Genomic DNA, 26,411 nt, shown 5'->3' with positions numbered 1-26,411 from the left:
CGGCGCGCCCGGCACCCACCTTCGAAGTCCGAGATGATCCCGTCCAGCTGCGCGTTGACCGCGGGGTCGGACATGGTGGCTGGCGGGCGGCGCGGCGCGCGGAGGGCGGCGGCGAGGAAGCGCCCCGGCGGCCCGGGCCCTGCGCCCGCGCTCCCGCCGAGCAGAGCTGGCCGCCGAGCCCCTCGGCCCCCGGGCTCCGCTGAATGAATGGGGGAGGCGGGCGGGCGCCGGGCCTCGGCTCCCCGCGCCCCCGCCCCGCCCCGCCCCCGCCGCCCGGGCGGATCAGGTTCCCGCACCCGGCCCGGCCTCCCCGGCTCGCACTGGCTGCTCCGCCCGCCCGTCAAGGCCCGGGCCTGGGGGCGGGTGCTGGGGCCCGCGCCGCCGCCGCCGCCGCCGCGGGGACAGGCCGAGTCCTGGGCGCCCGATCCGGCGCCCCGCTCCTCCCCGCCTGGCCCGCGCCCGGGGACGGCGACCGACGCGGCTCGGCCCCTCCCCCCCGGACGCCCCGCCGCGGCCAGATGTGGGCGGATGTGGGGGCCGGGCGGCGGCGCGGGGGCGGCGCCGAATGTGGGGGGGAGAGATTCCTCCCCTTCCCTGGGGCGCAGGGTTCCTCCAGCGGGAGGTTTTATTTACGCAGCCAAACAAAGTTCACCGCCGCCGCCGCCGCCGCCGCCTGCGCGCGCTCAGCGCCTGCAAGGGTTAAGCGCCCGCCGGGCCGCGGGACCCCAGCCTGTGGGCCGGGAGCCGCGGAGCGAGGGGCGAGCGCCCGAGTCACATGGCCCGGGGGCGGGGGGGGCCCTCCAGCGACTCCCCCCACCCACACCCGTATACCCCCGGGGTCCCTTGCTGCACTCTCTGAGCCAGGTGACAGAAAAAGTGCCAGCAAGGAGCAAGGAAGGAGCACCCCTACCAGAACAGCCAGCGGAATGTGCCGCCCGCAGCTTCCACAATAAGGTGGGGGGGGGGGGGGGGGACCTGCTTGGTGGCAGCGGGCGTCAACCTCGGCCTTTCCCCCGGTAAGGCAGCGATGTTTGAAGGAAGGAGTTCCGAATGGGGAGAAGGGGGGCTTGCCGTCTCCCCTGTACCTCGGGCCTGGTCTTGCCCTCCAAGACAGCCGATTCTACACGTGCCCATGGGTTGGCAAACACTGATTAAATTCTGTCATCTACAAGGGAGGCAGGCAGTTCCTCCAGGCTGGGTTGGAACCGTCCAAGCAAAAGGACCGAGCCCCCAGGAAGGGCTCTCCAGGGCTGGCCCCCACAGCGGAGGGGCCTTCCTGTCCCTTCCGGGGCTCGTCAGTTAGGCCGTCTGCTCTGGCCCGCTGTCCCGCTCATTACCTTAGACCCAGAACCTCTGCCCCAAGTCAGGCCCTCAAGCCCAGTGAGAGTCCCGGCAGGGACTAGACCCTCCTGGTGAGGCCGGCAGGAGCTGGAGGGCTGTCCTGGGTCTCAGGTTGATGCCTGCCACTCCTCTCTCAGCCCCCACACCCCTAGTCTGGAAAGATCCTGAAAGGGCAGGGGATGCGGAGGCCTGACTGACACCCCAGTCCCTCCCCATCTCTTCTGAGAACACAGAGTTGGGTGGCTTTATCAAGCAGCTGAAACCGAGTACTTTCTTTAAAAAAAAAAAAAAAAAGTGGTCACTCCCTCCCTCATGCTTTGGATATTTTGAACTATTTTCAACTAAGTGAGTTTGTGGACATGGAACTGCAAAACCACAGACACTTCGGATGCGCACACACCCTCCTCTGCCTGGGGCCCGGGTTTCAGCCAGGGAGTCACCGCTGCCATCCCGGGCACCCCGAAAGCCTTTCCAGCGGCCCCGGCACATCCTGCTGCAAAGCCAGCACCGGGCCTGCTGAACAGCCAAGCTCTCTGGGCCACCTGTCCACCCAGTACTGGGCAGCTGGGTGGTCCACTGCCCCTGTGAAGAGGCCTAACTACACAGGCCCCTGGGAAGGTGCTGGTCCATGGCATAATTCTCCCATGTGCTTATACAAAGCCCCTGGGGAGTGCAGACACACCCATGTGATTGTTCCAAAGAGCGGGCCTGGAGCTCCCCCAGATTAGCACAGAGTCGGCTTACTATGCATTCTTGTGTCCCCTTCGTGGAGCTGAACAGATGTGTGCTTATCTCCTCGGGGAGCCCAGCCCTGGTGCATGCCTGGCCAAAGGCTCCCCTGTGGGAACCCAAAGGACAATGGCAGGAGGGAGCCAACTTCCACGGCCAGAAAGTGCCCATCCGGTCCACACCCCTGCCTTCGGCTTAACCACCACGGGGCCACCGCTGCCCCTGGGCCTTGACACCTCCAGGTAAGGAGTGTTCCCCACGCTCCCTCGGGAAACCGTACCCAGCCCTTGGCCACACTCCCAGCCAGGAAGTTCACCCTTGTATCTAACCGACTGCTCTAATTGTACATCATTTATTTCCTCCTTTTTGTCTGTCTTCAGAGGCGATGGCAAACAGCTGAGCACCACCCTTCACATAATCATCACCTTCTCCAAACCCGAAAACAATCTGGCCGCGCTTCGGCCTTCACTTTCCCCGCAGAAATCCTGCACCCAGTTCTGTCTCGGCCCAGCCTTCGATCACCTCTGATGGCTCCGTCCAGTCTGCAAAGTAGGCCTTATGGGGAGGTGAGGGGTTCCCAGCCCCCTTCTCAGGGCAGAACAGTCAGGGCAAAGGGTGGGGAGGCGGAGGGCAGGCTGGGCTGGGGTGCTGGGCAGATCAAGGGAGCCACAGCAGAGAGAGGAAAGCGAGCTTAAATTTGGCCAGAAAAACAGAATAAGGCGTCCGCATTCTGTGATGGCCACGGAGAAGGCAAGACTGTAAGCCTGGCCCAAGGGGAAAGAGTGATTAGAGGGGACACCGGAGGGGACACCCACCTCCCAGGTTCCCCCAGGAGACCTGCGGTGGGTGCTTCAAAAACACACATCCTCACCAACTTCAGAATGGGACCCGATTCGGTATGAGGATCTCTGCAGATGTGATCACCCTGCAGAGAAGATCACCCTGGATTAGGACGGCCCCTAAATCCAAGGACAAGTGTCCCTGTAAGAGGTCAAAAGGAGGAGATGCAGAGCAGCCATGTGAAGTTGGGGGCAGAGATTGGAGGGTGTGGTCACAAGCTGGGGACACTTGGGACCCCAGAGGCTGGAAGAGGTGAGGAAGGGTTCTTCCCTCGAGGCTTCAGAGGGAGAGCGGCCCTGCTGACACCTTGATTTCGGGGTGTAGCCTCTAGAACCACGAGAGAAGACATTTCTGCTGTGTGAAGCCCCAAACCTGCTGTAGATAAGGAACGCTGTTGTGCAGGTGGCCGTCCTGAGGGGACTGTGGGGCTGGGGACATCCCAACAGCAAGCAGCAAGTTTTAATAATCCTTGACGGGCCAGGGGTGGATAAGAAAGGTCTAATATGAAGTCCAGTTTTAGACTTTTCTGGAAATGGGCAAGACCAGGCCTGGAGAGAAACCCCATGGGTCAGGCCCCGGTGGGATGAGCCTTGGGAAAGAGGGAGTTAGGAAGTGGATGGGCGGAAACAGCCGTTTGGCTCAACCCCTGCATCCATGACCCGGGAATCCATGCGGGGACAGGAGAGCAAGGGGAGGACAGTGGCTCTTTGCCCGGCTGCTCTGAGCCTTTGGACAGGACACCCTGTTAAGTGGACCATCTGTTTCCTCAAAGACCAGGACAGGCGCCCATGGCCTCACGCATGGCGCACAGTAGAGCCTCCATGAGCTCCAGAGCCTTGGATCCGTCGGCTGCCCGACCCTCCACAGCCCCCAAGCTCCCTCTGTCCGCCACCTTTGTAAACGGTCCCTCCATCCACCTAGCGGCTCAGTCCAAGGGCCTAGGCATCAGCCTTGGGTCCCCTCACTCCTCACCCCACGGCCAGGCCATCAGTGACTTTCCATCTCCAAAGTGGAAATCTGTGGGTCCCACCCCGGGTCCAACGCCCTCCAGGGGTGCATGCTGCCTAATGTCTAAAGGAATTTATATAAATGGAGCAGATAACTTAGTTTTATAATGTGATTTGTTTCTCACCTAACGTGATTTGTTTCTAATAGGGTGATGCCAAAATGCACAGAACGTGAGGCGTAGCACTCAAACCGGACCTCGGCCCACAGCGACATGCACTGAGCACATCAATCCCGGCCATTCCCAGGACTGCGGCCGTCCCCCTGACTGAAACTTCTTTCCACCCGCCCCTGTCTCCCCGTGGGCCCCCCCAGCCCCCGCAGTCTCCCCTCTACTTTGTGTCTCTGTGAACTCGGCGGCTCGAGGGAACCTCACACGAGTGAGATCATAGTGTTTATCCTTCTGGGTCGGGCTTAGCTCACCGAGCTCACGGTCCTCAAGGTTCGTCCGTGTGGCCAAGTGTGTCAGGATTTCCTTCCTTTTTAAGGCTGATGTTCTGCCGTAGGCCCACTGCACATTTTGTGTACCCGTCCAGCCGTCGATGGACACTTGGGTTGCTTCCACTTTTTGGCTGTGGGGAATGAGCGGCTGGGAACCCAGGCGTGGGCCGGTCTCGGAGGCCCGCGCCCCCGCCCTCGCGCATTTACCCGGAACCCCAACTGCTGGATTGTATGGTAATTCCACAGCACTTAATTCTAAGCAATAATTTACATATAACTTACTTTTTATTGTATATACATTCCCCAAAATATGAATTACGTGTTCGTATGCTACGTGATTACATTTCTCACGACGGCTGTGTTTAACAGCCGGCTCACAGTGTACCCCGGAACTGAACAACGGGCTGTCGCTCCCGGCCCCCCTCTCCCGCTGGCGTTCCTGCACAGCCTCCCTAGCCGGGAGCTTGCTTCCACTCTGGACCCCTCCATCCGGATCTCAGTGACGCTTCAAGATCACATTACGTCACCTCCCGTGCCCTCGATCCTGCTCAGAATCAACTGCAGACGCCTTCCCTTGGCTGCCAAGGTCCCACGCGCCCGCGCCCATCTCCACCTGGTCTGCTCATGGCCCGCTCCTTCACACCGCCCTCTGCCTCAGGACCTTTTCCTCTTCGGCTCCCACTGCCTGGGCAGCGTCCCTAAGGTATCCCCCAGCTGGCTTCCTGTCTGTCATTTCCATCTTAAATACCAGCGCAACCATCCCAGGGTCTCCCAGGAGACCTGAGACAGTTGCTTCCTCGCCTCCCGGCGCGCAAAGAGGACTCCTCAAGAACCTGTCAAATCCCTGGGGAATGACAGCTCAGTTTCCTTGAGAGGACGGCCGGGTCACGGGGACTCCTGACAGAGGATCAGCTCACAGGGGCACGGGGCGCATCCAGGATGCGTGCCGACTCCCCGAATGCCCGCCAGCCACCAGGCAGCCCCAGCATTTGGGACGACAAGCAGGGTGCCCTCCGCACCCCAACCAAGGCACCGGGAACCCCTCTCCCTTCCCACGGCCCTGGGACGCCATCAGGGTCCGACCACCGCGTCTCTCGAGCTGCCGGGGTGTGAAGCTTCCCGTGAAGCCCGTCTGTGGGTACAGCTGACATTTCACGAGCCCGCATGCCACAGAACACCCTTCCTCCATCTGCCCGGCTGCTTAAATGCAACCATAAGGTTTCACTTCAAAGGGGAATGCCGTTTTCTTAGCACATGATTAATCTGTTCCCCAGACTCCCCAGCCATCGCCCCAGCCTGCTTTGTTCAGAAAATTTACAGCAAACTCTGACCACAGCAGCCCTGGCCTTATCTCAGAGGCAGGGAGCTTTTTAAACAAAGTACTACTCCTCTAAATTCATGCTTTCAGGTCACGGAAGGAAGCTGCTGGCAAGCAGGACCCGCGCAAGCTCCCTGCTCCCTGCTCCCTGGCTGCCGGCCTCTGGCCCGTAACCCGCCCAAGCCACCCAGCCCCGGGGACAGATGCTCAGGACCCCAGCAGCTGGCCACTCCCATGGCCATGGCCGGCTCCCAGGGGACTGGCAGCCCTGCCTGGCCCTCCCATTTTCTGTTTCAGTTGTAAATTTTCCTGCAGGGACATGAGAGCCACTGGGACCACCTTGCAAGGTGGGGGCAGCGGCTGCGAACCTGGGGATGGGGCTGGGGTGGTGGGGGCGGGGACAGAAAACTGCTTGGAAGTTGTAACCCCCCAAGGTGATTCCAGGGGCTCTGGCACATCCAATGGGCTTTGGGATGCCGCAGCTGGAAAGGGGGGGAGGAGAACGGGGGCTCACGGCGTATCCCTGACCCGTGCCCTCTTCCCGCAGTCCATTCCTGCTGAGACTGCTCCTACTCCAGCCCCCAGAACAAGGCTTCGGAAGGGTCTGGAGTTCCCAGCCCACTGGCAGCGAGCTGAGGCCAGAGGTACAGAGGGGGGCCAGGGCCACACTGCATCCCGTCCAGAGTCACGCGGTGGGCAGCAAGGAGGGGCCGGCCTGGTATCCACCCAGCCTCGAAGCAGCCAGTGGCTGGGCCTTACCCCGTGGCTGCCAGGACACCTGGCTGGGCCACATACCCGAGAGGACAGGCTGTCCCCTCGGCGTCCTGCCCTCCTCGCTGCCTTTCCCGAGCAGGCACCCTGCTCCGAGGGCTCAGGAGCTGGCGGCGGCTCACACCGCCGCAGCGTGGGGACAAGAGCTGAGTCACCAGCCTTCCCCCAGCTCCACGTCAGCAAGAACAGCAGCATCTGAGCGGGATCCGAGCGGAGAAGAAAGGCCAACAGGCCCTCTGTGGCCGAACTTATTTTTAAAGTCGCCGCAGTAACCGAGGTGACGTTGGCCCCAGGGAGCTGCCCATCCGCCTGCCCCTTTGGACTCGGGACATACGCCCTAACAGTGCTCCTGGCCCCGCGCCCAGGAGACAGCCAGTGAGCAGGTGGGAGGAAAAGCCATGGAGGCTCCGAGCGGCAGCCGTGACATAGGGAGGGCAGGAAAGGGGGAAACCCCCCCTGCACCCTCTCACAAGAGTCTTCAGGGCTTACAGGGGCACATACAGCCCTTGCTGGGATCCCCCTTCAATGCCTGCCCCCTACATGCCCTTTCGCCTTACCCTTGGAACACCTCTGGTGACGGGGAGCTCAGTGTCTTTCAATGTTGCTTACTCTGTCTTTGTTCAGTTTGGGCTGTTTCTGTTTTTGTTTTTTTAAAGATTTTATTTATTTATTTGACAGACAGAGATCACAAGTAGGCAGAGAGGCAGGCAGAGAGAGAGGGGGAAGCAGGCTCCCTGCTGAGCAGAGAGCCTGATGTGGGGCTCAATCCCAGGACCCTGGGATCATGACCTGAGCTGAAGGCACAGGCTTTAACCCACTGAGCCACCCAGGAACCCCTGTTTTTGTTTTTTAAGATTTTATTTGAGAGAGAGAGAATGAGCGAGAGAGGACTGGGTAGCGGGTCAGAGTGAGCAGAGAGCCCAGTCTGGGACTCAGCCCCAGGATTCTGAGATCATGACCTGAAGGCAGTCGCTTAACCAACTGAGCCACCCAGGCCCCCTAGTTTGGGCTGTTTAAAACAGAGAGAATGGTAGAGACAGAGGTAGAAAGAGGGCAGGGGGAGGAAGAGACTATAGCTCTTGCCCATGGAAGAAGGTTATCAACTTTACTCTTTTCAATAATAGAAAAGTGAGGGGCGCCGGGTGACTCTGTCGGTTAAGTGTCTGTCGTCCGCTCAGGTCATGATCCCAGGGTCCTGGGATCGAGCCCCGCATCAGGCTCCTTTCTCATCGGGGAGCCTGCTTCTCCCTCTCCCACTCGCCCTGTTTGGGTGCCCTCTCTCACTGTGTCTATCTCTGTCAAATAAATAAAATCTTAATAAAAATCTTAAAAAAAAATTTTAAGTAGAAAAGCAAGCAAAAACCCTCAGAAGAGCGGAAAGAAGATGCCGAAGGAGGGATTCTCAACAGCCTTTACAGCAGCCTGGAATTCGGGCATGTGCCCCTCCATTTTGAGGAAGGGGCTGCGCCATGGACCCCCCCCAGGGAAGGCTTGGGGGAGGCGCCCCCAGGGAGACATCAGCTCCCAGGCGTCCCTAGCAACGGCAGAAACCTGACTACCGAAGCTTGCACGGGAACGCTCTGGGGCCTGGAGGAGAACTGGTTTCCCATCAACGGGCCTCTGTGGGGAAATGTCCCCAGAAGCTAGTCCGTAAGCCCGGGGCGGGGGTAGGGGGGTGCTCCAGAGCCGGAGACAGGCCCTAGAAACGGGAGCCAGGGGAGGAGCAAGTGTCTAGGCACACCTGGGCTCCGTGCCCCTTCTCAGCCGGCAACCCCAGGATCGCGGGTGCTACGGGACTCTGCCCAAGGTTCAAACCCAGGCTGGGGGGCGGGGGGGGGGGGAGGCTGGGTGCCTCGGCCTCTGTTTGGGCCAGGCCTCTAAGGGCTCAGCGGGAAGCCACCCATATGTGGGGACAGTCCTGAGCGGGCAGGTCCCCAGGCCCCTCTCCTCCCCCACTTGGCCCTCATCCTCATTTCCACTGAGCAACTTGGGCCGTGCCTCGCCTGCCCCACACCTCCGGGGAACGATGGGGAAGAAAGAAGAGGAGCCGGTCAGCTCACTCCGGAGACCTCGGGAGCACGACATCTGGGGACAAAGGGCCCGACGTCAGTAGCCAAAATGCAGAGGGAGGCCGGGGGGGGGGGCTCCCTGTGGCCTGGATTCTTCTGCCCGTCCCTGCCCGCATGCACCGAGAAGAGGCTGTGTACCGCCGGGTGCATCCCTCGGCCCGGCGTGGCCCCTGGGGGAGGGCACCCACGTTGCCTCACTCTACCTGAGATGCAGCCTCTGGGTCTGGGCCCGGAGCCTTGGGAACAGAGTGCTCTGGGCTGGAGGGAGGCTGGCCAGGCCGCCTCCCCGTGAGCCAGCACTGCTTTCCCGGGTAATGACATGTCCCCACGACCAGGGCTGCCGGGGCCAGCAGGCAGCCAAACCAACCTCAATGAACCATTTGTCCCTCGTGTGAAGTGACCTCAGGGACGGGGACGTCATGGGTTTGCTATTACCACAGCCCGCCTGGCGCTCGGGTCCCCCCACCCCCAGCATGAGTCACTCGCCGAGATGACAAGGCTGGGCTGAGGGCCCTGACCAGGGGGATGCCAGCTCTGGCCAGGCTGTGAGGAGAGAGACCAGCCCCAAGGACAAAGGCCTCCCAGTGCCAAGGCCCCAGCGGGGGGTGGGGGTGGGGGGTGCAGAGGCTTCCCCTAGACCGTCTGCATCCGGGGCCCACAGAAGGCCTCTGTGTGTCTCTTTGGTTCGTTGGGCACCTGGGCAGCCGTGCTCCTCCTGCCCATGTAGGGACAGACAGTCTTCCAGGAGACTCCTGCAGACGGGGAGCTGAGGGGGAGGACTGACCTGGAAAATGGCCAGAGGGAAGAGGAACAAGACAGCCCACGGCCTTTAAGAGCCAGCGCCCCACGCCCCCACCATCGCTGGAGTGGCCCCAAGTCAGAGACAGGTTTGGGGTGTCTTTCATCACTGCTGAACGCCCAGCCTCCCTCACGCGCTTGGCTGCAGGCTCCAGGAAGAACCGTTCGGGCCCCAAGCGGGCCTCCCTGCCCAGGGCGTCTGCTCCTCCCAGCCTAACCCAGAGTTGCTGACGGGACCCCATTTCTAGGATGCGCATCCGACCTTCACCTGCAAAGGTGCTGAGAGCCGAGCAAGGCCCCCAGGGCTGTCCTAGGCCCTCCATCCCCAGGCCCTCTGCCCCTGCCTCGCTGCCCCTCGTTCCCGGACAAGCCAGTGTCACGCCTCCGCCTGGTGGCCATCCCCCTCCTCCCCCCGACCTTGGCTGTCTCATCCTTTTTTTTTTTTTTTTTTTAATTTTTTTAAACAGGCTCCATGCTCAGTGTGGAGCCCAACGTGGGGTTTCAACTCACGACCCTGAGACCATAACCGGAGCCGAGATCAAGAGTCGGATGCTTCACGGACGGAGCCGCCCAGGCGTCCCTTGGCTGCCTCACTCTGGAGCCCTCAGGTCCTCGGCTCAGACGCCACTTCTGAGAAGCCCCCCAGGAGCCCGTGGGAGGAGGGACTCTCTCCCGGACCCTCCGGTGGGTTTCCCAAGGACCAGGGCAGCCTCTGACCCAGACCATTCACTGGAGGGGGAAGCCAGCAATCAGCCTGCGGGGGGACAGTCCTCTCCTGCCGCAGGGAAAGACACAGCCAGAGAAAGAAGGAGGCGCGGAGCACCCCCAGTCCGTCCGCCCACTGTCCTGCCGGCCAGATGGGCTCCCTCTTCAGAACAGCTGTTCTCCAGCAGAGGGAAACTTCCCACCCCGGGGGGCAGGGCGGAGGCGTGCCAGAGGGGGCCACGTCAACACGGGTCTCAGAGACCGTGGAGTCTGGGTCTCTGCAGCTTGTTCCATCCACATGCCCGCAGACCTGGCCTCGGGCCGGCCGACCTTGCCCAAGTGAGCGCACATCTGGAGCGGCACGGCCCCCCGGGACCGGAGGGGGTGGGGCAGGCGAGCCGAAGCCGCAGCACCCGCGGTGCACAGACCAGCACACAAACCCAAGCGGAGCCTTTGGTACCAGGGGCGTCGTGTTCACAGAGGTAAACGCGGACATTCCAGGCCCGTGAATCACCCGATGTCAGCCCGTCTCACAAGCCCGAGGCCCACCCCGCGGCTGGAGTGAAGGGAACGGACGGAGCCCACGTGGCACATGTGGTCTTCCGGGCGAGCAGGCTGGGCAAGGCCCAGGACTGAGTGGTTCCCACTCGATGATGAATGATCTAGATCATCGGTCTAGGAAAAGTCCAGCACGGTCCTGTCGGGGACCTCCGACCTCCAAACACGCATCCGCTTTCTGCAGAACCACGTGGCTTCCCTGGCGCCCATCCCCCATCCAGCCAAGTCGCAGGTGCCCGGGACACAGCAGCACCACACAACCACTGTCAGTCCCGCCGGGCTCCCGAATCTCCCCACTCATCCCCGCGACCTTAGTTCTGCGTGGGAGGCGCTGACATCCCGAACCATGACCCCAAGGCAGAGCAAGACCTTCAAAAGGAGGGAAGCGCTGCACAGCGGGAACCCCCTATTAAGACAGAGATCTGCACTCAGACCTTTCAGGAAGACTTTGCTTAAGAAAGGATGAAAGAGGGGCGCCTGGGTGGCTCAGCGGGTTAAAGCCTCTGCCTTCTGCTCAGGTCAAGATCTCAGGGTCCTGGGATCGAGCCCCGCATCAGGCTCTCTGCTCAGCGGGGAGCCTGCTTCCTCCTCTCTCTGCCTCTCTGCCTATTTGTGATCTCTGTCTGTCAAATAAATAAATAAAATCTTTAAAAAAAAAAAAAAAGAAAGAAAGAAAGAAAGAAAGGAAGGAAGGATGGAAGATAGGGCAGAGGCCGCGTCCGGAGGGCTGGTGAATGTCTAGCGACCCACCCAGAGGCGGGGAAACGCCTGATCGATCCCATTTGCCAACTGCGGGGATGGAAATGACCCCACCGTGACCAAGTTCAAGCCACCAAGAGGACGTGACTGGATGCAGAGTGTGTACGGGGGGCACCCACCGCTAGCTGACATGGTCGGACAGCCGCAGCGGATTCATTCTGGGGGGACGGGTGAGATGCAGGGGCCGGTGGGGTTCAACAGGCAGGCCCTAGCCAATCGCCTGCCCACTGGGGGGATGCGGAGCAGGTCTCCGGGGCTGCTCGGTGCTCAGGGAGAAAGACAGCTGTAATGATCGACCGACCATGTCTGCCCTGACCTCAGGACAGGTGGCACGTGTGCCAAGACACTTGCCATTCTCTTGCCCCTCAAGCTCAGCGCAAATGTCACCTCCTTGATGAGCTGTCTCCCAGTCTCACCTTTCCCGGGAATGATCCCTGCCACAGGGCTGGCCGTCACCCTACATATCAAGTGTGGCACGACCCTCAGTGCCCTCCGTAATATCTACTCTCCCTTTCTTCCACGGTGACAAAGTGTCAGCTGGACATATCGGTGCCCATTGAAAGAATACATTTCCCAGGTGCCCTTGCTGCCAAGAGTGCGCATGTGTCTAGTTCTGTCCAGCGAGAGGGGATCTGAAGTGTTTAACTTTCAGGACACTCCTGCCCTTTCCCTCCCCCAGCAGGAGTGCAGATGTGATGGCAGGAGCCACAGCAACCATCTTATTTCACAGGATGGACGTGTTGGGCCGCCCTGATTGCTTACATCTGGACGGGGAAGTGGAAGAGAAATTAATTTCTCTCTTGTGTCAGCCTCTGTTATTTCAGTCTTTGTTACACAGCCAGACAGCTCCCTGGCTGATAGGACGTCTGTCCCTCATCCTGCCAGTCTGAGAGCTCCTTTGAAGGCAAGGTAGAGACATGAGCTTTACGCACTAGCCCCGGGCGGAGTCTGATACAATCACAGCAGAATGAACAGTCTAGTTCACCCCAGGGTCGTTTTGTTTGCTTGTTTGGGCATTTGAAATTGGAAAATAAAGGTTTGAGCTTGACAGAGCACATACACTAACATAAGTCAGAGGGGTCACCAAATCAATACATGCCCAGAGTAGGCTTGGACCGTTCTGGAAAGTTCTGTGTTGAGATAGACCTTGAGAAAGAGAGTTCTGTTCACCAACACCAACAGACAGAACAGACAGAGCAGAACTGGCCACTCCAGGGATGAATCACAGCCTAAGACCATCAGCAGGAGCCGAGGCCTGGGCTCTGGGTCGGACTGCAGGGCGCAGACCCAGGGTGACCACTCACCAGGCGGCAGGGCCGCTGGCCAATTGCTCTACCTTTCTGAGCTGTCCCCGATCCCCCCAAATGTTAGGAATGACAATCCCTACATCGAAGGGATTCGTGACAGCAAGTGTCGGGCACGAAACAGGAGTTGGTCATTGGTAGTGCTCGTCACCTCTAACATACAGGCGAACGCCTTTCATCCCTGAACCCAGAGAAGCAAGATGGTTCCACACAGCTGTTAACGACAGAGCCGGGACCGGAACCCAGGCTCCATCCAGCTCCGCCCACCGCGCTCTTGCTGGGGAAGGAGCAGCCTGGACGAGTATTCGGAGTGGGCAGGTGGTCAGAAATTCTGCAGGTGACGCTGGGAGCGTCTGGCAATGATTCTGCAGGTCATCAGGACATTCGTGACTTCCTCTGAAATGCACCAGGAGTAACAACAAAGTGGACCTACGGGCGGATGGAAGGACGGGCAGGCGGACAAAGAGGTGACAAAGCAAAGTTCGGTATCGGGGCGGAATCGGAGGGACGGGCTTGTGGGTATGGACCGTAAAGTGCTCCCCACTGCGCTCCGCGGGGACCACTTCACAGTCCGTGGGGGGAGGAGAGAGCTGCAGAGAACCACAGCAGCTGCCGGGGCGCGGGCAGACTGCCACGCAGATCCGCGCAGGAACGCAGCCCTGTAAGCGCGGACGCACCTTCTCTCTCCTCCTGAAGACCGCCAGAGGGATGCTTATTGACCACGTTCGTGCCTTGGGCGTTCAAAGGCTCTTGCCTCTCAGTCCTGACTGTCCTCTCCCCACCTGCACCTGGAAGGTTCTGCAGGGAGGTGTGGGCCGGCCCAGATGACCACGCTCCTTATGCCCTTCTGCACCCAGTGCCTGGTGTGGGACAGATGCTAAGCGAACGTCAGCCCCTGCCCCCACGCCTTATCTGCCTGCCCAGAGTTCCCCCAGCGGCCGGGTCCAGCCACGCAGTGGACGCTCCTGGACTTCTGGCCAGCAACGTCTCCAGCTCCGCTCCAGTCACCCCACAAACATCCTAAATCATAAATAAAGCACTAGCGCATGTCACAATAGCTTCCCCTCCATGGCGCCTACCCCTCTCCCCCACAGCGCTCTGTCCTGACGGCCAACCCTTGGTCCAAGAGCCCCTTTCCGGGGTTGCGTCTCCGGCGGCTGCGCCCAGCCCCCGGCAGGCCAGAGGTGGGTGGAGAAGCAGGCTGGAGACTGCGAACCGTCCTGCTCAGTGCCTGGCCGGCAGGAGCCCCCCAGGAGGGGCAGCCCCTCTCTGCCCTCCAGTCCCCACTCAGAGAACCCGAGAGAGGACTGGAACGGAGGTGGCCACTGGGGACGTAGTCCTGGCGGTAGTGCATGGCGGAGGGGGGAGGAGAATGGAGGGGGGAGGGCGAGGGAGGGGGAGGGGGAGGGGCAACAGCCAGAGGAGAAGAAACAGGAACAGGAGAGAAGCAGGAGGGCCAGCACTTCCCCAGGGCGGCCCCAGCGCCTGCAGCCCGTGGCGTTCGTCAGGTTCACGATTACTGTGACATCCCCCTTTAGCCCCGGAGAAGCTGCCGAGACGTAGCCTGCCCATCCCCCCATCTCCCCACGGGCAGCAGAGAGGCAAGGAAGGCAGGAGCCTGTCCAGGCCCCGGGGATCGGGGCAGTTGCTGGGAGACATGAACTAGGCTTGTCCAATGCCCACGTCCATCCGTGTGGCCCTCAACAGGATCAAGGGCAGCAGGGGCTGTGGCTCTGAGTCCCTGCAGAAGGCTCTCGAGGGCAGGGGACCAGGTGCACAGTACGTGTGATGCTGGGGTCGGGGGCAGGGGAAGCGGGCGTTCACTAACCCGGGCGGAGCGGGGGTGCTAACGGGGCAGGGACGCTACCCACTTCTGCAGAGCGAAGCCGCCCGGGCAGCCCCAGCTCGCTCGCCTAAGCCCAGAGTCCCTGTTTGGCGCAGTGTTGCATCTGCGTCCAGGAACGCCCCCACCAGCAGGGAGACCCACCCCACCCTGTATTACTCTTACTCCAAGACCCAGACACTGGCTCTCCCCTGAAGACGGATACTCAGAGCCCTGGCACAGAAGGAAGGGGCCCGAGAGCTTCTAAACACACCCCCCGTCCCCCAGGGCTGGTGTTTATACGGGTCCCCCACCAGCCCTCCACAGTGGAAGGCCCTTCAGAGGCCGCAGCCCCTGGGCGAACAGCGGTGGTCTCCACCCACAACAGCACAGGTAGAAGGCGCACAGGACACACACAGGACCCACAATCCACGGGCAGGCTCTTTCCACCACCGTGACCACCCTGAACAACCGCCACAGCCAGGACAGCAGGCAGGACCCCCTCATTGGCCAACGTTCCAGAGCAGAGTCTTGGCAGCCCCCCAGGGGGCTCGTGCCGGAGGGCGGGGGCAGGCCTGTGCGTGAGCCGTACGTGGACAGCTCTCCCCACACATGTGGCTGACAACCGCCCGCGCATCCCTGCCAGGAATGTGGCGGCCAGCCGGCCAGCCACGGGGCGCTGGTAATCCCCAGCTGCTCCCCTGACGCCACTCAGAGTCGCCGTCCAAGGCGGAACGGAGAGGGTCACTGTTTTCAAGGTCACACACCCCAAAGGGAGGCACTGGGCCAGGGAACGGAGGCAGACACTTGGGCCAAAGCCATCGACTCTCAGTCATGACGGTCCAGGGGAGGGGGGCACCCATTCATTGGGCATTTTATTGAGCAACTATAATGAACTGAGCAGCACAGCCCAGCCAAAGAATCAGCTCATGGAAACACACCCAATCCTTCCCTGCGTCTGATGTCATAGGAGGAACTTGGGTTTTTGGAGGCGCAGGGCCCTGGACAGAAACCCCAGCTCAGCTAAGTTATCAGCTGGTAGAATCTCGACATCTCCGGGCTTCAGTCTCCTTGCGAAATAGCAAGTCTCAGCAAGACCATGGACGGTGTCTGCAGGCTGCCCTGGGCTGGGCGGGTGAGTGGGCAGCACACAGGACTAGGACAAGTCCTCGTGAGCACGTGTGACAAGCAGGCATCACGCCTGTGCCACCGTGTGCCCCACTGGGAACGTCCACACAGTGATCCATTCATGCCCGTCCTCGGGGGCGGGGGAACGACGGCAGGAGGCCACACGTCCCTGCAGCTGCTTCTCCCAAAGCTTCCCAGAGGCTCAAGTGTCATTTCCTTCCCGGACAGCTGCTGGGTCCCCGGATCCAGGGGCAAGCCTAGTGGGCCCCGCAGCCCATAGAGCAGTGAGCGGAGGGGCTGGCAGGAGGGGGACTGAGCCTGACCAGTCACCTCCAGGCAGTGAGGGGTCATTCAGGCCTCCCTCCGGGCTGGGCAGGGGCTCTAGGGGAAATCCAGTTCCTGGGAGACAGGCCAGACAGAGGCGTGAGGCTACAGGAATGCCCTTCAGTGTCTGCAGCAGAACAAGGCCAGAGAGAGACTCGGACCCGACCAGGACCCTGGCCACTCCGAGACCCGCTTCACATCCGAGGAGAACAGCTGCCATCGAGTACATGTGTGCGAGTGTGTCTGGACGGGTTTTTTTGTGTGTGTGCACGAGGGAGCGAGGCAGGCCTCGGGCAGGTCCCTGTAACCCCATGCCTCAATTTCTTTATCTTTAAAACGGGGATAACATTACCTACTGCAAAGGGTTATCATGAAATTAAAATGTGTTCATGCTTGTAAAGCGCTTAGAATAGTACAAGTGTTACAGGTTTACTAAACAAGTCAAAAACTAAGACACGTGTTATTCCGTGCTTAAACAGAGCTTGGCATGCAGCCAGCCTCCGTAGCTGGTGTTCTCGACGGCTCTCAGACCCAGCGGGGGCAGGTGGGCGGCAGAGGCGGGGGCTCTGCACCAGGGACCCTCGGCCGGGGGTGGGGTGTGTGTGTTCACATGTGCAACACCGAAGCATGTGTTCATCCACATATGTGACAATCCGCACACGTCTCCCCAGACCCCTCTGACACCCCGCTTAATTACGACATGTGGGATCAGGCAGGTAGGCCACAGGGCGGAGACTCCGTTGCCATAGGAACCAGAGGCCGCCAAAGACAAAGAGCCCGGCTGGAAGCGTGGCAGGATCAAGCCTGGCCTGATCCCCGACTGTAAAGACAAAGCAGAATGTGTGGGGCCTGAGCAGAAGGCCCCTCCCGATTCCAGCATGTTCCCCACATCGCCACACCTTGAGGGTTAAGTTCCCATCAAGGAACAGACACCTTGGTAGGAGCCTCAGACGCCCCTTCTACAGCTTTCCTAAACAATCTCCACACAGTACCCGCTTGAATACTTCTAGGCATGGGGAACTCACTACTTTGTGAACTGGCCTGCTCCATTGTCAGAAAATCCAGCTTGTAGGCAAAAATGCCTCTGTATGTGACGAGTCAAACTACACTTTCTGGGACCTGTCAGGCCTCCAGTCCTGAGGGTACATTTTGGAGGAACCCAGACTAAGTCCTTTCCTCCTTCTACGTGACGACCCTCCAAATATTCAGACCAGTGACTGTAGCTCTTTTTTTGTCCCCCCAAGTAATCTGTACACCCAAGGCAAGTAATCTGTACACCCAAGGCGGGGCTCAAACTCATGACCCGAAGATCAAGAGCCACACACTTGGCTAAGCCAGCCAGCCGTCCCAGCAGCTCTTCTCTTTCTGTGCCTCCTGTCCAGACAAACCCGCAGCACCCTCCCCTCCCCTGCCCTGACCCCCTTCAAGCCCCCCCACAGCATCCAGGTACCCACACCCCACACTAGGGCCCTCTCTTGTCCTACACATCCTCCTTCACGACTGAGGCCCAGAGAGGCCCCCTCTGCAGAGAGCCTGTGGGAAGCTGAGCTGTATTCCCCAAAAAGGTACGTGGAAACCCTAATGCCCAGAACCGCGAAAGCGATCTTATTTGTAAATGAGGGTTTGCAGATGTGATGGAGTTAAGAGGAGGGAATCCTGGATTGTGGGGGGGTGCTAAACCCCTAAACCCACGAGCTGGTGTCTCTGTAAGAGAAAGGAATGGCTTCTCTGAACACACAGACGCTCGGGGGAGACAGCCCTAGGGAGCCGGAGGCAGAGACGACTGTGGGGTACCGGCCGTGGGAGGCGGGCGGCCACCGGAGCCCGGAGAGAAGCTGGGAGAGGCTCCCGATTCTCCCCAGGGTCTCCAGAAGGAGCCAGCCCGGCCGGCGCACTCCCAGCCTCTGCAACCATGAGAGGAGTGTGTCCGCTGTGTGAGACCGGGTCTGTGGTCCTTTGTTATGACAGGGACTGAGCAGGAATGGCCCGGTGGCCGGTGTCCCCTCCCTCCTGCAGCAGAGCCTGCATCCGCTGGCTTGTCCCCACTGCCAGGTCACGCGGCTGCTCGCCCCGAGCTCCGTCGGTCAGTGGGTTCATGCAGACCTTCCCACGCCCCACAGGCCGGGCGGCCCCGCGTCCCCAGAGCATCTGTGGCGGGGGCCCCCCTTTCCCACTCACGGTCAGCTGGGGTTGGCGGGGTGGCCTGGACCCTGTATTCGCACAGGCTGCCCAGAGCACCAACTCAGCCGCCTGCCCTCCGCCAGTGTGGGGAGCCCCTGGGCAGCGGGGTGGGGGACATGTTCTGGCCGAGGTTCCTCTCAGGGGCGACCCCGTGATCCTGGCCTAGAACCCCCAAGCCCCCCAAAGCTTGGGACAAGAGCCCCCCGAACAGGCCCGCAGCAGCTCTGGACGCCCAGGGCCGGACCTGCTCTTCTGCGCACCGACGGGCCCCACCCCCACTTTCTGCTCAGCAACAAAAAGCACAGTTTTGTGCCAAAGGTGGGGCCTGAAGTTTCCCAGAGCCCGGTTTCCTGCCAGGCCTAGGTACAATCTGTAGGACTGCTCGCCCCTGCCTGTGTGTGTGTGTGTGTGTGTGTGTGTACACACCCGTGTGCCCACGTCCACACGTCCCACCACACGCAGCACAGGGCCGGGCGGTGGGGGCAGGTTCGCAGACATTCTCCCTGGTGATCAGGAAGATAGCGAAATGGAAATGAGGGCGGAGCATACACACACACACACACACACACACACACACACACACACACGACCCCCAGGGGACGTCCTTTTCCTTCCTTTCCGGTCACCTCCAAGGATCCCGGGCCTCCTGAAACAAGGGTAAACTTCAGATGTGACGGAATCGGTGTCCCGGGCATTGCGGAAACCTCCCCCGGGCCTTCTAGGTGTGGACGGCGCGTCTCCCGGTATCTGTCACATCTCCTGTCCCCACCCCCGTTTCCTCCTCTGGGCTCCCCAAACCCTAGGGCTGCCTGCTCTGACCCCCACCTTCGCACTTGGGTGTGAATCATTTCCTCCGCACGCACACAGACACAAAGGTCGTGGGGGGGGCGGGGGGGGGACAAGGGACAGGCTCCCTTGGGCAGCACAAGGGAAGGGGCTCCTCTTCCCGGCTCCCGGGGCCCTGAGCTCCGGTGCTCGCCCTTCACGGCCTTTCTCTGGCACCCAGGGGGCCCCTTCCCGTGCACCTGCTCTAGCTCCCAGCCCACCGCCCAGAAACTTCCTGTGGACCAGCTCCGACCTGCCCATGCCCTCCAGAAGCTTCTCTGCCACCCATGAGCTGCTTCCACAGACCAGCTCCAACCACACTCTCGGGGAAGAGCGTTTCACCACCAGGAGACCACAGGTGTGTGCGGCAGCCACACTTTCTCCAGCAAGGCCTGAACCCCAGACCCAGTGAGGCAGGGCAGCCGGGGCTCCTGGTTCTCCTTGTCCTCTCACATTCTGCTCCCCAGCCCCAGGGCCACAACGGCCCCCTGAGCGCGTGCACCTGTGTGTGTGTGTGTGTGTGTGAGTGTGTGTGTGTGCGCACACGTGCGCAATGAAATCTCCCTAACACAAAATTCACCGTTTTAACAATATTTAGGCCTGGGTTTCTGGGACGTGGCCTCTGCCTCGTCACTGTGCAGCTATCAACTTGCCCATCTCTAGAACATTTTGTCTTATCAAACTGAAACTCTGTGCCCTTCAGACATGAACTTCCCATTCCCCTGGCCCCAGCCCCCCAGCCGCTGCCCCTGACACATGCGTATCTGCAGGAGACCCGGCCCTTGGTTCTTCGGGGGATCCCACAAGAAGTGGCTGTGCTGAAGCATGTGGGAATCCTGGGTTTCGTTTTTTGAGGACCTTCCACACTGTTTTCCACAGCAGCCAGCGGCCGAGCACGAGGGCTCCGATTTCCCCACATCCTGGTCACCGAGTGTTACTCTGTTTTTTGGATAACGTGAGTATAAAGTAGCAGCTCCTTGATGTTCTGACTGGCATTTCTGTAACTTTTAAGGACACTGAGCATCCTTTCCGGGCCTGTTGGCATCTGTGTGTCTTCTCTGGAGAAAGGGCCACGCCAGTCCTTTTGTCCATTTTTTTAAAAATTGGGCTATTTGGGTTTTTGTTGTTGGACTGTATGAGTTCTTTATATATTCTAAGTATTAATCCCTTATGGATATATGGTTTGCAAATATTTCCACCCACCCCGCTTCCATGGATTGCCTTTGCTCTCGGTCAAGGTGTCCTGTGAGGCACAGAAGGGTTTTTTTTTAATTTTGATGAAATACAACTTATCTGTTTTTTCCTTGGTTGCCTGTTGCTTTTGGTGTCCTAGCCAAGAAACTGGGACCAAACCCAACGTCACCCTGTGTTTCCTTCGAAACTAGCTGCTGCTGCTTCTGCCGCTCCATGCTCTCCAGAGTCTTGTTCTTTTTTTTTTTTAAATATTTTATTTATTCATTGGACAGACAGAGATCACAAGTAGGCAGAGAAGCAGGCAGAGAGAGGAGGAAGCAGGCTCCCTGCTGAGCAGAGAACCCGATGCGGGGCTTGATCCCAGGACCCTGGGATCATGACCCGAGCCGAAGGCAGAGGCTTAACCCACTGAGCCACCCAGGTGCCCCTCCAGAGTCTTGTTCTATTCTTTTAGCAGCTAACCAGCTTCTACCTGCTAATAATGCTGTAGGTTACATTTTGCTGTTCAAATTACTGGTGTGGTATGCTTTCTGTTTCCTGCCTGGGACCTGACACATACATCAAAGTGAGTAGAAGGAAGGAAGTCATGAAGATAAGGATAGAAATAAAGGAAAAAAAAAAAAGAAGAAGAAGAAGAAGAAGAAGAAGAAGAAGAAGAAAAAAAAAGTTCATTCCTTGAAAAGATCTATAGATCAGGGCACCTGGGTGGCTCAGTGGGTCAAGCCTCTGCCTTCAGCTCCGGTCTTGATCTCAGGATCCTGGGATTGAGCCCCGCATCATCATATCAGGCTCTCTGCTCGGCAGGGAGCCTGCTTCCCTCCCTCTCTCAGCCTGCTGCTCTGCCTACTTGTGATCTCCTTCTGTCAAATAAACAAATATAATCTTTTTTTTTTTAACAAATATAATCTTTCAAAAAAAAGATCTACAGACCAATAAGCTCATAGCTAGACTCATGAGAGAGAGAAAGAAAGAAAGATAGAGAACGTAAATTACTGGTATTAAGACTGGTATTACTAGGTTATCCCTAGGAGCCTACACTGAAATGATAATAAAGGAAAATTACGAACTTTATATGAATAAGTGCAACAACTTACATGAAATGGACAGATTCCTTCAAAATACAACTTACCAAAACTGACACAAGAGGAAGTAAAAACCTTGAATAGCTCTCTCTACATATCAAATGCATTTAATATATCCAATTAAATATTAAATTCATTTAACATATTTAATACAAGTATTTAATTTGTCATTTAAAAAAAAAAAAAACTTTCCAAGAAGAAAACTCTAGGGACAGATGGCTTCCTTGCTGACTTCCATCAAACACTTAAGAAAGAAATAACACCGGGGCGCCTGGGTGGCTCAGTCATTAAGCATCTGCCTCAGGCTCAAGTCATGATCCCAGGTCCTGGGATCAAGCCCCGTATCCGGCTCCCTGCTCAGTGGGGAGTCTGCTTCTCCCTCTCCCATTCCCCCTGCTTGTGTCCCCTCTCTTGCTATCTTTCTCTCTGTCAAATATACAAATAAAATCTCTTAAAGAAAGAGAGAAAGAAAGAAAACCAATCTTATGCAAACTTTTACGAAAAATGGAGAGGTGGGTACACTTCTGAACTCATTTCATGAGGCTGAAAGAACACTGACACCGGCATTACCAAAACAAACTAACTAACCAAAAAAACACCAAACCAATAATATCCCTCATGATCTACATAAAAAATCCTTCACAAAAAATTAGGCAAATCAAATCCAGCAATGTCTGAGAAGGATTGCATATTGTAACCAAATAGGACTTATGCCAGGAATGCAAGCTTGGTTTAATATTCAAAAATCGATCATTGTAATTCACCCTATTAGTAGAACAAAGGAGAAAATAATGATCTTTTCAATAGATACAGAAAGAGTACTTATCAAAGTCAATATCCATCCATGCTAAAAACTCCAGCAAATTAGGAACAAAAGGGAATCTCCTCAGGCTGACAAAGAGCATATTTGGGGAAAATCTATAGTTAACATTCTAAGCTCCGGCACAAGACAATGAAGCCTACCTGCTCATATTCAATATGGTACTGGCCAGTCTAGCTAGTATAATAAGGCAAGAAAAAACAATTAAAGGAATCAAGATCAGGAAGAAATAAGTAAAACAAATACTGGGATAAAAAATGACTTTGAGGGGCACCTGGGTGGCTCTGTGGGTTAAAGCCTCTGCCTTCAGCTCAGGTCATGATCCCAGGGTCCTGGGATCGAGTCCCGCATCGGGCTCTCTGCTCAGCAGGGAGCCTGCTTCCCTTCCTCTCTCTGCCTGCCTCTCTGCCTACTTGTGATCTCTCTCTCTCTGTCAAATAAATGAAATAAAATCTTTTAAAAAAATGACTCTCACAAGGTCACAGGATATAAAATGTATATACAAAAATCAACTGCATCTTATTATATATCAGCAGCAAACAATTGGAAATGAAACTTAAAATATATACTCAATTGACAACAGCACCAAAAAAATAAAATTGTTAGAAATAAATTTAACAACTGACATGAAGATCTTTTCACTGACAACTACAGTACAGTATAATTCTATAGAGACTGAAGATAAGTGCCTTTAAAAATGGAGACAGACTTGAAAGAAATAATACATTATATGTTGGTTTACAAAATAAATAAATAATAAAAATGGAGACATACCACGTTTATAAGATTAGAAGAGCTGGTGTCATTAAAATATCAATTCTCTCTAAATTGACCTATAGATTCAATGCAACCTCAAAATTCACACAGCATTTTTTAATAGATATTGACTAATTCTAAAATTTATAAGGAAATTTAATAGACTGAGAACATCTACGGGCACTGGGCAGACTCAGTCAGTAGAGTGTGCAACTTTTGATATCTGGGTCGTGAGTTCAAGTCCCACGTTGGGGGTAGAGATTACTTAAAAATAAAATCTTTTAAAAATTGGGTGCCTGGGTGGCTCAGTGGGTTAGGCCGCTGCCTTCGGCTCGGGTCATGATCTCAGGGTCCTGGGATCAAGTCCCGCATCGGGCTCTCTGCTCAGCAGGGAGCCTGCTTCTTCATCTCTCTCTCTGCCTGCCTCTCTGCCTACTTGTGATCTCTCTCTGTCAAATAAATAAATAAAATCTTTAAAAAAATAAAAAATAAAAATTTAATAAGAACATCGAAAGCAGTGGTTTGGATATACTGGGAGAGCTTATCTCAAGGCTTATTATAAAGCCGCATTAATCAAGACACAGTGGTCTTGGCCAAAGCATAGACAGAATATCAATACAATAGGATAGACTCCAGAAATAGAACCACATGTACAAAGTCCATTGATTTTCAACAAAGGCACCAAGGTACTCCAATGTCTTTTTAAAAATGGTACTAGAACAACCAGGTATCCATACTGAAAAAATAAACCAGCTAGCAAAACCCAACATAATGAACCTTAACTCCCTACCTCATACCACACACAAAAGATAATTTCTAAACCAAACATAAAAGCTATAACCATAAAGCTTCTAGAAGAAAACACCAAAAATACCTTTGCCACTTGGGAGCTGGCAAGGCCTTCTTACAAAGAACACAGAAAGCCGTAACCACAAAGAAAGAAATTTGTTACATTAGATTACATCAAAATTAAAATTATAAACTTTTGCTCGTCAGAAGAGATCTTTAAGAAATGAATATTCAAGGCACAGAGCAGGAAAAACATATTTATAATATACATATCTGACAAAAGACCAGTATCCAGAAAGAATAAAAGTCAAGCAATGCGCTTTTAATATATTTTTAAAGCTTTTATGTATTTAATTGCCCCCCTGGGGGGTGGAGAAAGAGAGAGCATCTGGCAGAGGGAGAAGCAGGCTCTCCACTGAGCAGGGAGCCCCATGCGGGACTCAATCCTAGGACCCCAAGATCATGACCTGATCTGAAGGCAGATGCTTAACCGACCGAGCCAGCCAGATGCCCCCACACAACCACTTTTAAAATTGGCAAGGGGTACCTGGGTGGCTCGGTGGGTTAAGCCTCTGCCTTTGGCTCAGGTCACGATCCCAGGGTCCTAGGATCAAGCCCCACATCGGCCTCTTTGCTCAGCGGGGAGCCTGCTTCCCCTGCTGTCTCTGCCTGCCTCTCTGCCTACTTGTGATCTCTTTCTCTCTGTCAAATAAATAAAAAGTAAAAAATAAAAATAAATAAAATAGGCAACAGATTTGAAAAGGCACTTCACAAAGAGAAAATGGATGAGTCCCCTGTAAGCACACGAAAACGTGCTCTCTGGCACTAGTCGTCAAGAAAATGCAAACTGCAGCCCTAACGGAACACCACAACACGCCCACGGCCCCCCAAAGGACGGAGTCGTAGAGTGACAGCACCAAATGCTGTCAGGGATGTGGAGCCATGGGAACTCTGACAGGGAGGCGTGTAAAAGCCACCTTAGGAAAAGATCTGGCAGTTTCCTGTAAAACTAAACTCATACCAACCCACCCTTTGGTCCAATAATTCTTTTTTTTTTTTTTATAGATTTTTATTTATTTGACAGAAAGAGACAGAGAGAGAGGAAACACAAGCAGGGGAAGTGAGAGAGGGAGAAGCAGGCTTCCTGCTGAGCAGGGAGCCCAACACGGGGCTCGATTCCAGGACCCTGGGATCATGACCTGTGCTGAAGGCAGATGCTTAATGACTGAGCCACAGGCGCCCCTGGTCCAATAATTCTACTTGGTATTTAGACAAGACAAATGGAAGCTTATGTCCCTCCCCCCGCCCACCCCCCACAAATTGTATAAGATCACTCAGAGAAGGGGCGCCCAGCGGGCTCAGTCGGTGGAGCATGCAACGTCTGATCTCAGGGTGGAGAGTTCGAGTCCCACGCTAGGGGTAGAGATAACTTAAAAATTTTTTTTTAAATATTTAAAAAAGAAAAAAAAAAGGAATGCTCATCACAGCTTTATTTATAAGAGCCTCACACGGGAAACATGAAATGAACACCACGTAGCAATCATGGGACAAACCACGGCAAAAACATAGGTAGATGGAAAACAACACACAAACTGGCAAAATTAATCGATAGTGGAAAAAGCCAGAATTTTGGCAGCCCTTAGGCAGGTGGAGGTAGAGACAGACTGGCAAAGAGCGTGGATGGTGACGCCCCGCAGCCCAAAAGCGGTTCGGACGCACCGTGGACGTCTAGGTCCAATCTCAGAGGGGTCCACTGAACTTCTGGGCGTTTCGCGATGCATCAGTTTTACCTCCAAGAGAGAAACAGAAACTTCAACCAATACTGGAGTCTAGCTAGGGAGACGCAAGCTGAGGTGTCTGAAGGGTCATGTGTGCGGATATCGGCAACTTACTCCGACGTGGAGCCCCCAAATCGCATGGGTTTTTGGGGACACGGTTGATTTGCATTACAGCATCCCGCGGGTGGACGCAGGGGGATGCTAGAATTCTTTGACCTTTTCCGTGTGTTTGAAATCTTTCGCAGTCAAAAGTTGGAAAAATTTAGAAGAGGCTGAGCCGTCTCAACCACAAACAGGGAAGAAGGATGCGGCCGGAGCCCCTCCCCCCGAGGCAGGAAGACCCCAAAGTCCACGGCCTCGGCGGGTCTCTTTCTCCGAGGGGGTCCTGGTTCCCACACCGGCGCCTCCCCGGCCTCCCCGTGATTCGCATTCTCTCCACCCGCCACTTCCCCGCAAGGCCGGCGCGAGCAGCCCCGGGAAGAGGAATGAAGGCAGGGGTTGCCTCGTCCCGCAAATCGGGTGAGCGCAGAGGCCGGGCAGGGGCTGGCGCTGGAGGGCCTGCACCGCCACCTTCTGGGGGAAAGGCTTTCCGCAGCCCAGTCCGGCTCCCTCCCCAGGCCCCGCCCGGCCCCTCACTGCAGTAATGGGGGCACCCATGCCCACACAATGCACGTTTCCAGAACCCAGGCCCCACTGTCCACTCCTCCCCAGAGAGGTGCGAGCTGGGGCGGGGGTGGAGGGGCACTATGGGGCGTTCCCTGGAGTATCCCCCCCACCCCCTGAACCTTCAACACACAGCACAGAGGCACAGCCCAAGCCCCCGGTCCACGGTCGCCCCCCAGCCCCATCCTCTCCCTCGGACATGGTGCCATTGGGATCAGGACACGCTCGCTGAACGAGGATCCTGGAGCTTGGAAACGTGCAGATGTCCACCATCTGAAAGCCGTACCTGGCTTCTTACCAGATAATGACATCCTGGGCCATCTCCCCCAGCCCCACAGCCCAGAGCCCTGCATCTTTGAACAGAAATGCCACCTGGAAAGGGCCCCATGGCCCCTGGCAGGCCAGCCAGGC

The 26,411-nt window shown here is 56.7% G+C and overlaps 1 protein-coding gene across 4 annotated transcripts in view; it reads right to left on the bottom strand.

Annotated features, from left to right (window-relative positions):
• Nucleotides 1-26,411, bottom strand: part of SEPTIN9 (septin 9) — a 144,609-nt gene that overhangs the window by 86,952 nt on the left and 31,246 nt on the right. The window contains exon 1 of one of the 4 annotated variants that reach the window (XM_032320127.1): nt 20-226. The exons of the other annotated variants lie outside the window; for them this stretch is intronic. Coding sequence (XP_032176018.1) covers nt 20-74 — 55 coding nt within the window. The 5' untranslated portion in view covers nt 75-226. Of the gene's footprint in view, nt 1-19; nt 227-26,411 lie in introns of those variants that run through there. 4 annotated transcript variants of the gene reach the window in all.

This window comes from Mustela erminea, chromosome 18 (genome assembly GCF_009829155.1).
Source record: "Mustela erminea isolate mMusErm1 chromosome 18, mMusErm1.Pri, whole genome shotgun sequence".
Taxonomy (NCBI): Eukaryota; Metazoa; Chordata; class Mammalia; order Carnivora; family Mustelidae; genus Mustela; species Mustela erminea.
Note: the sequence above shows the minus strand (reverse complement) of the source record. Positions and strands in the feature narration are given on the sequence as shown.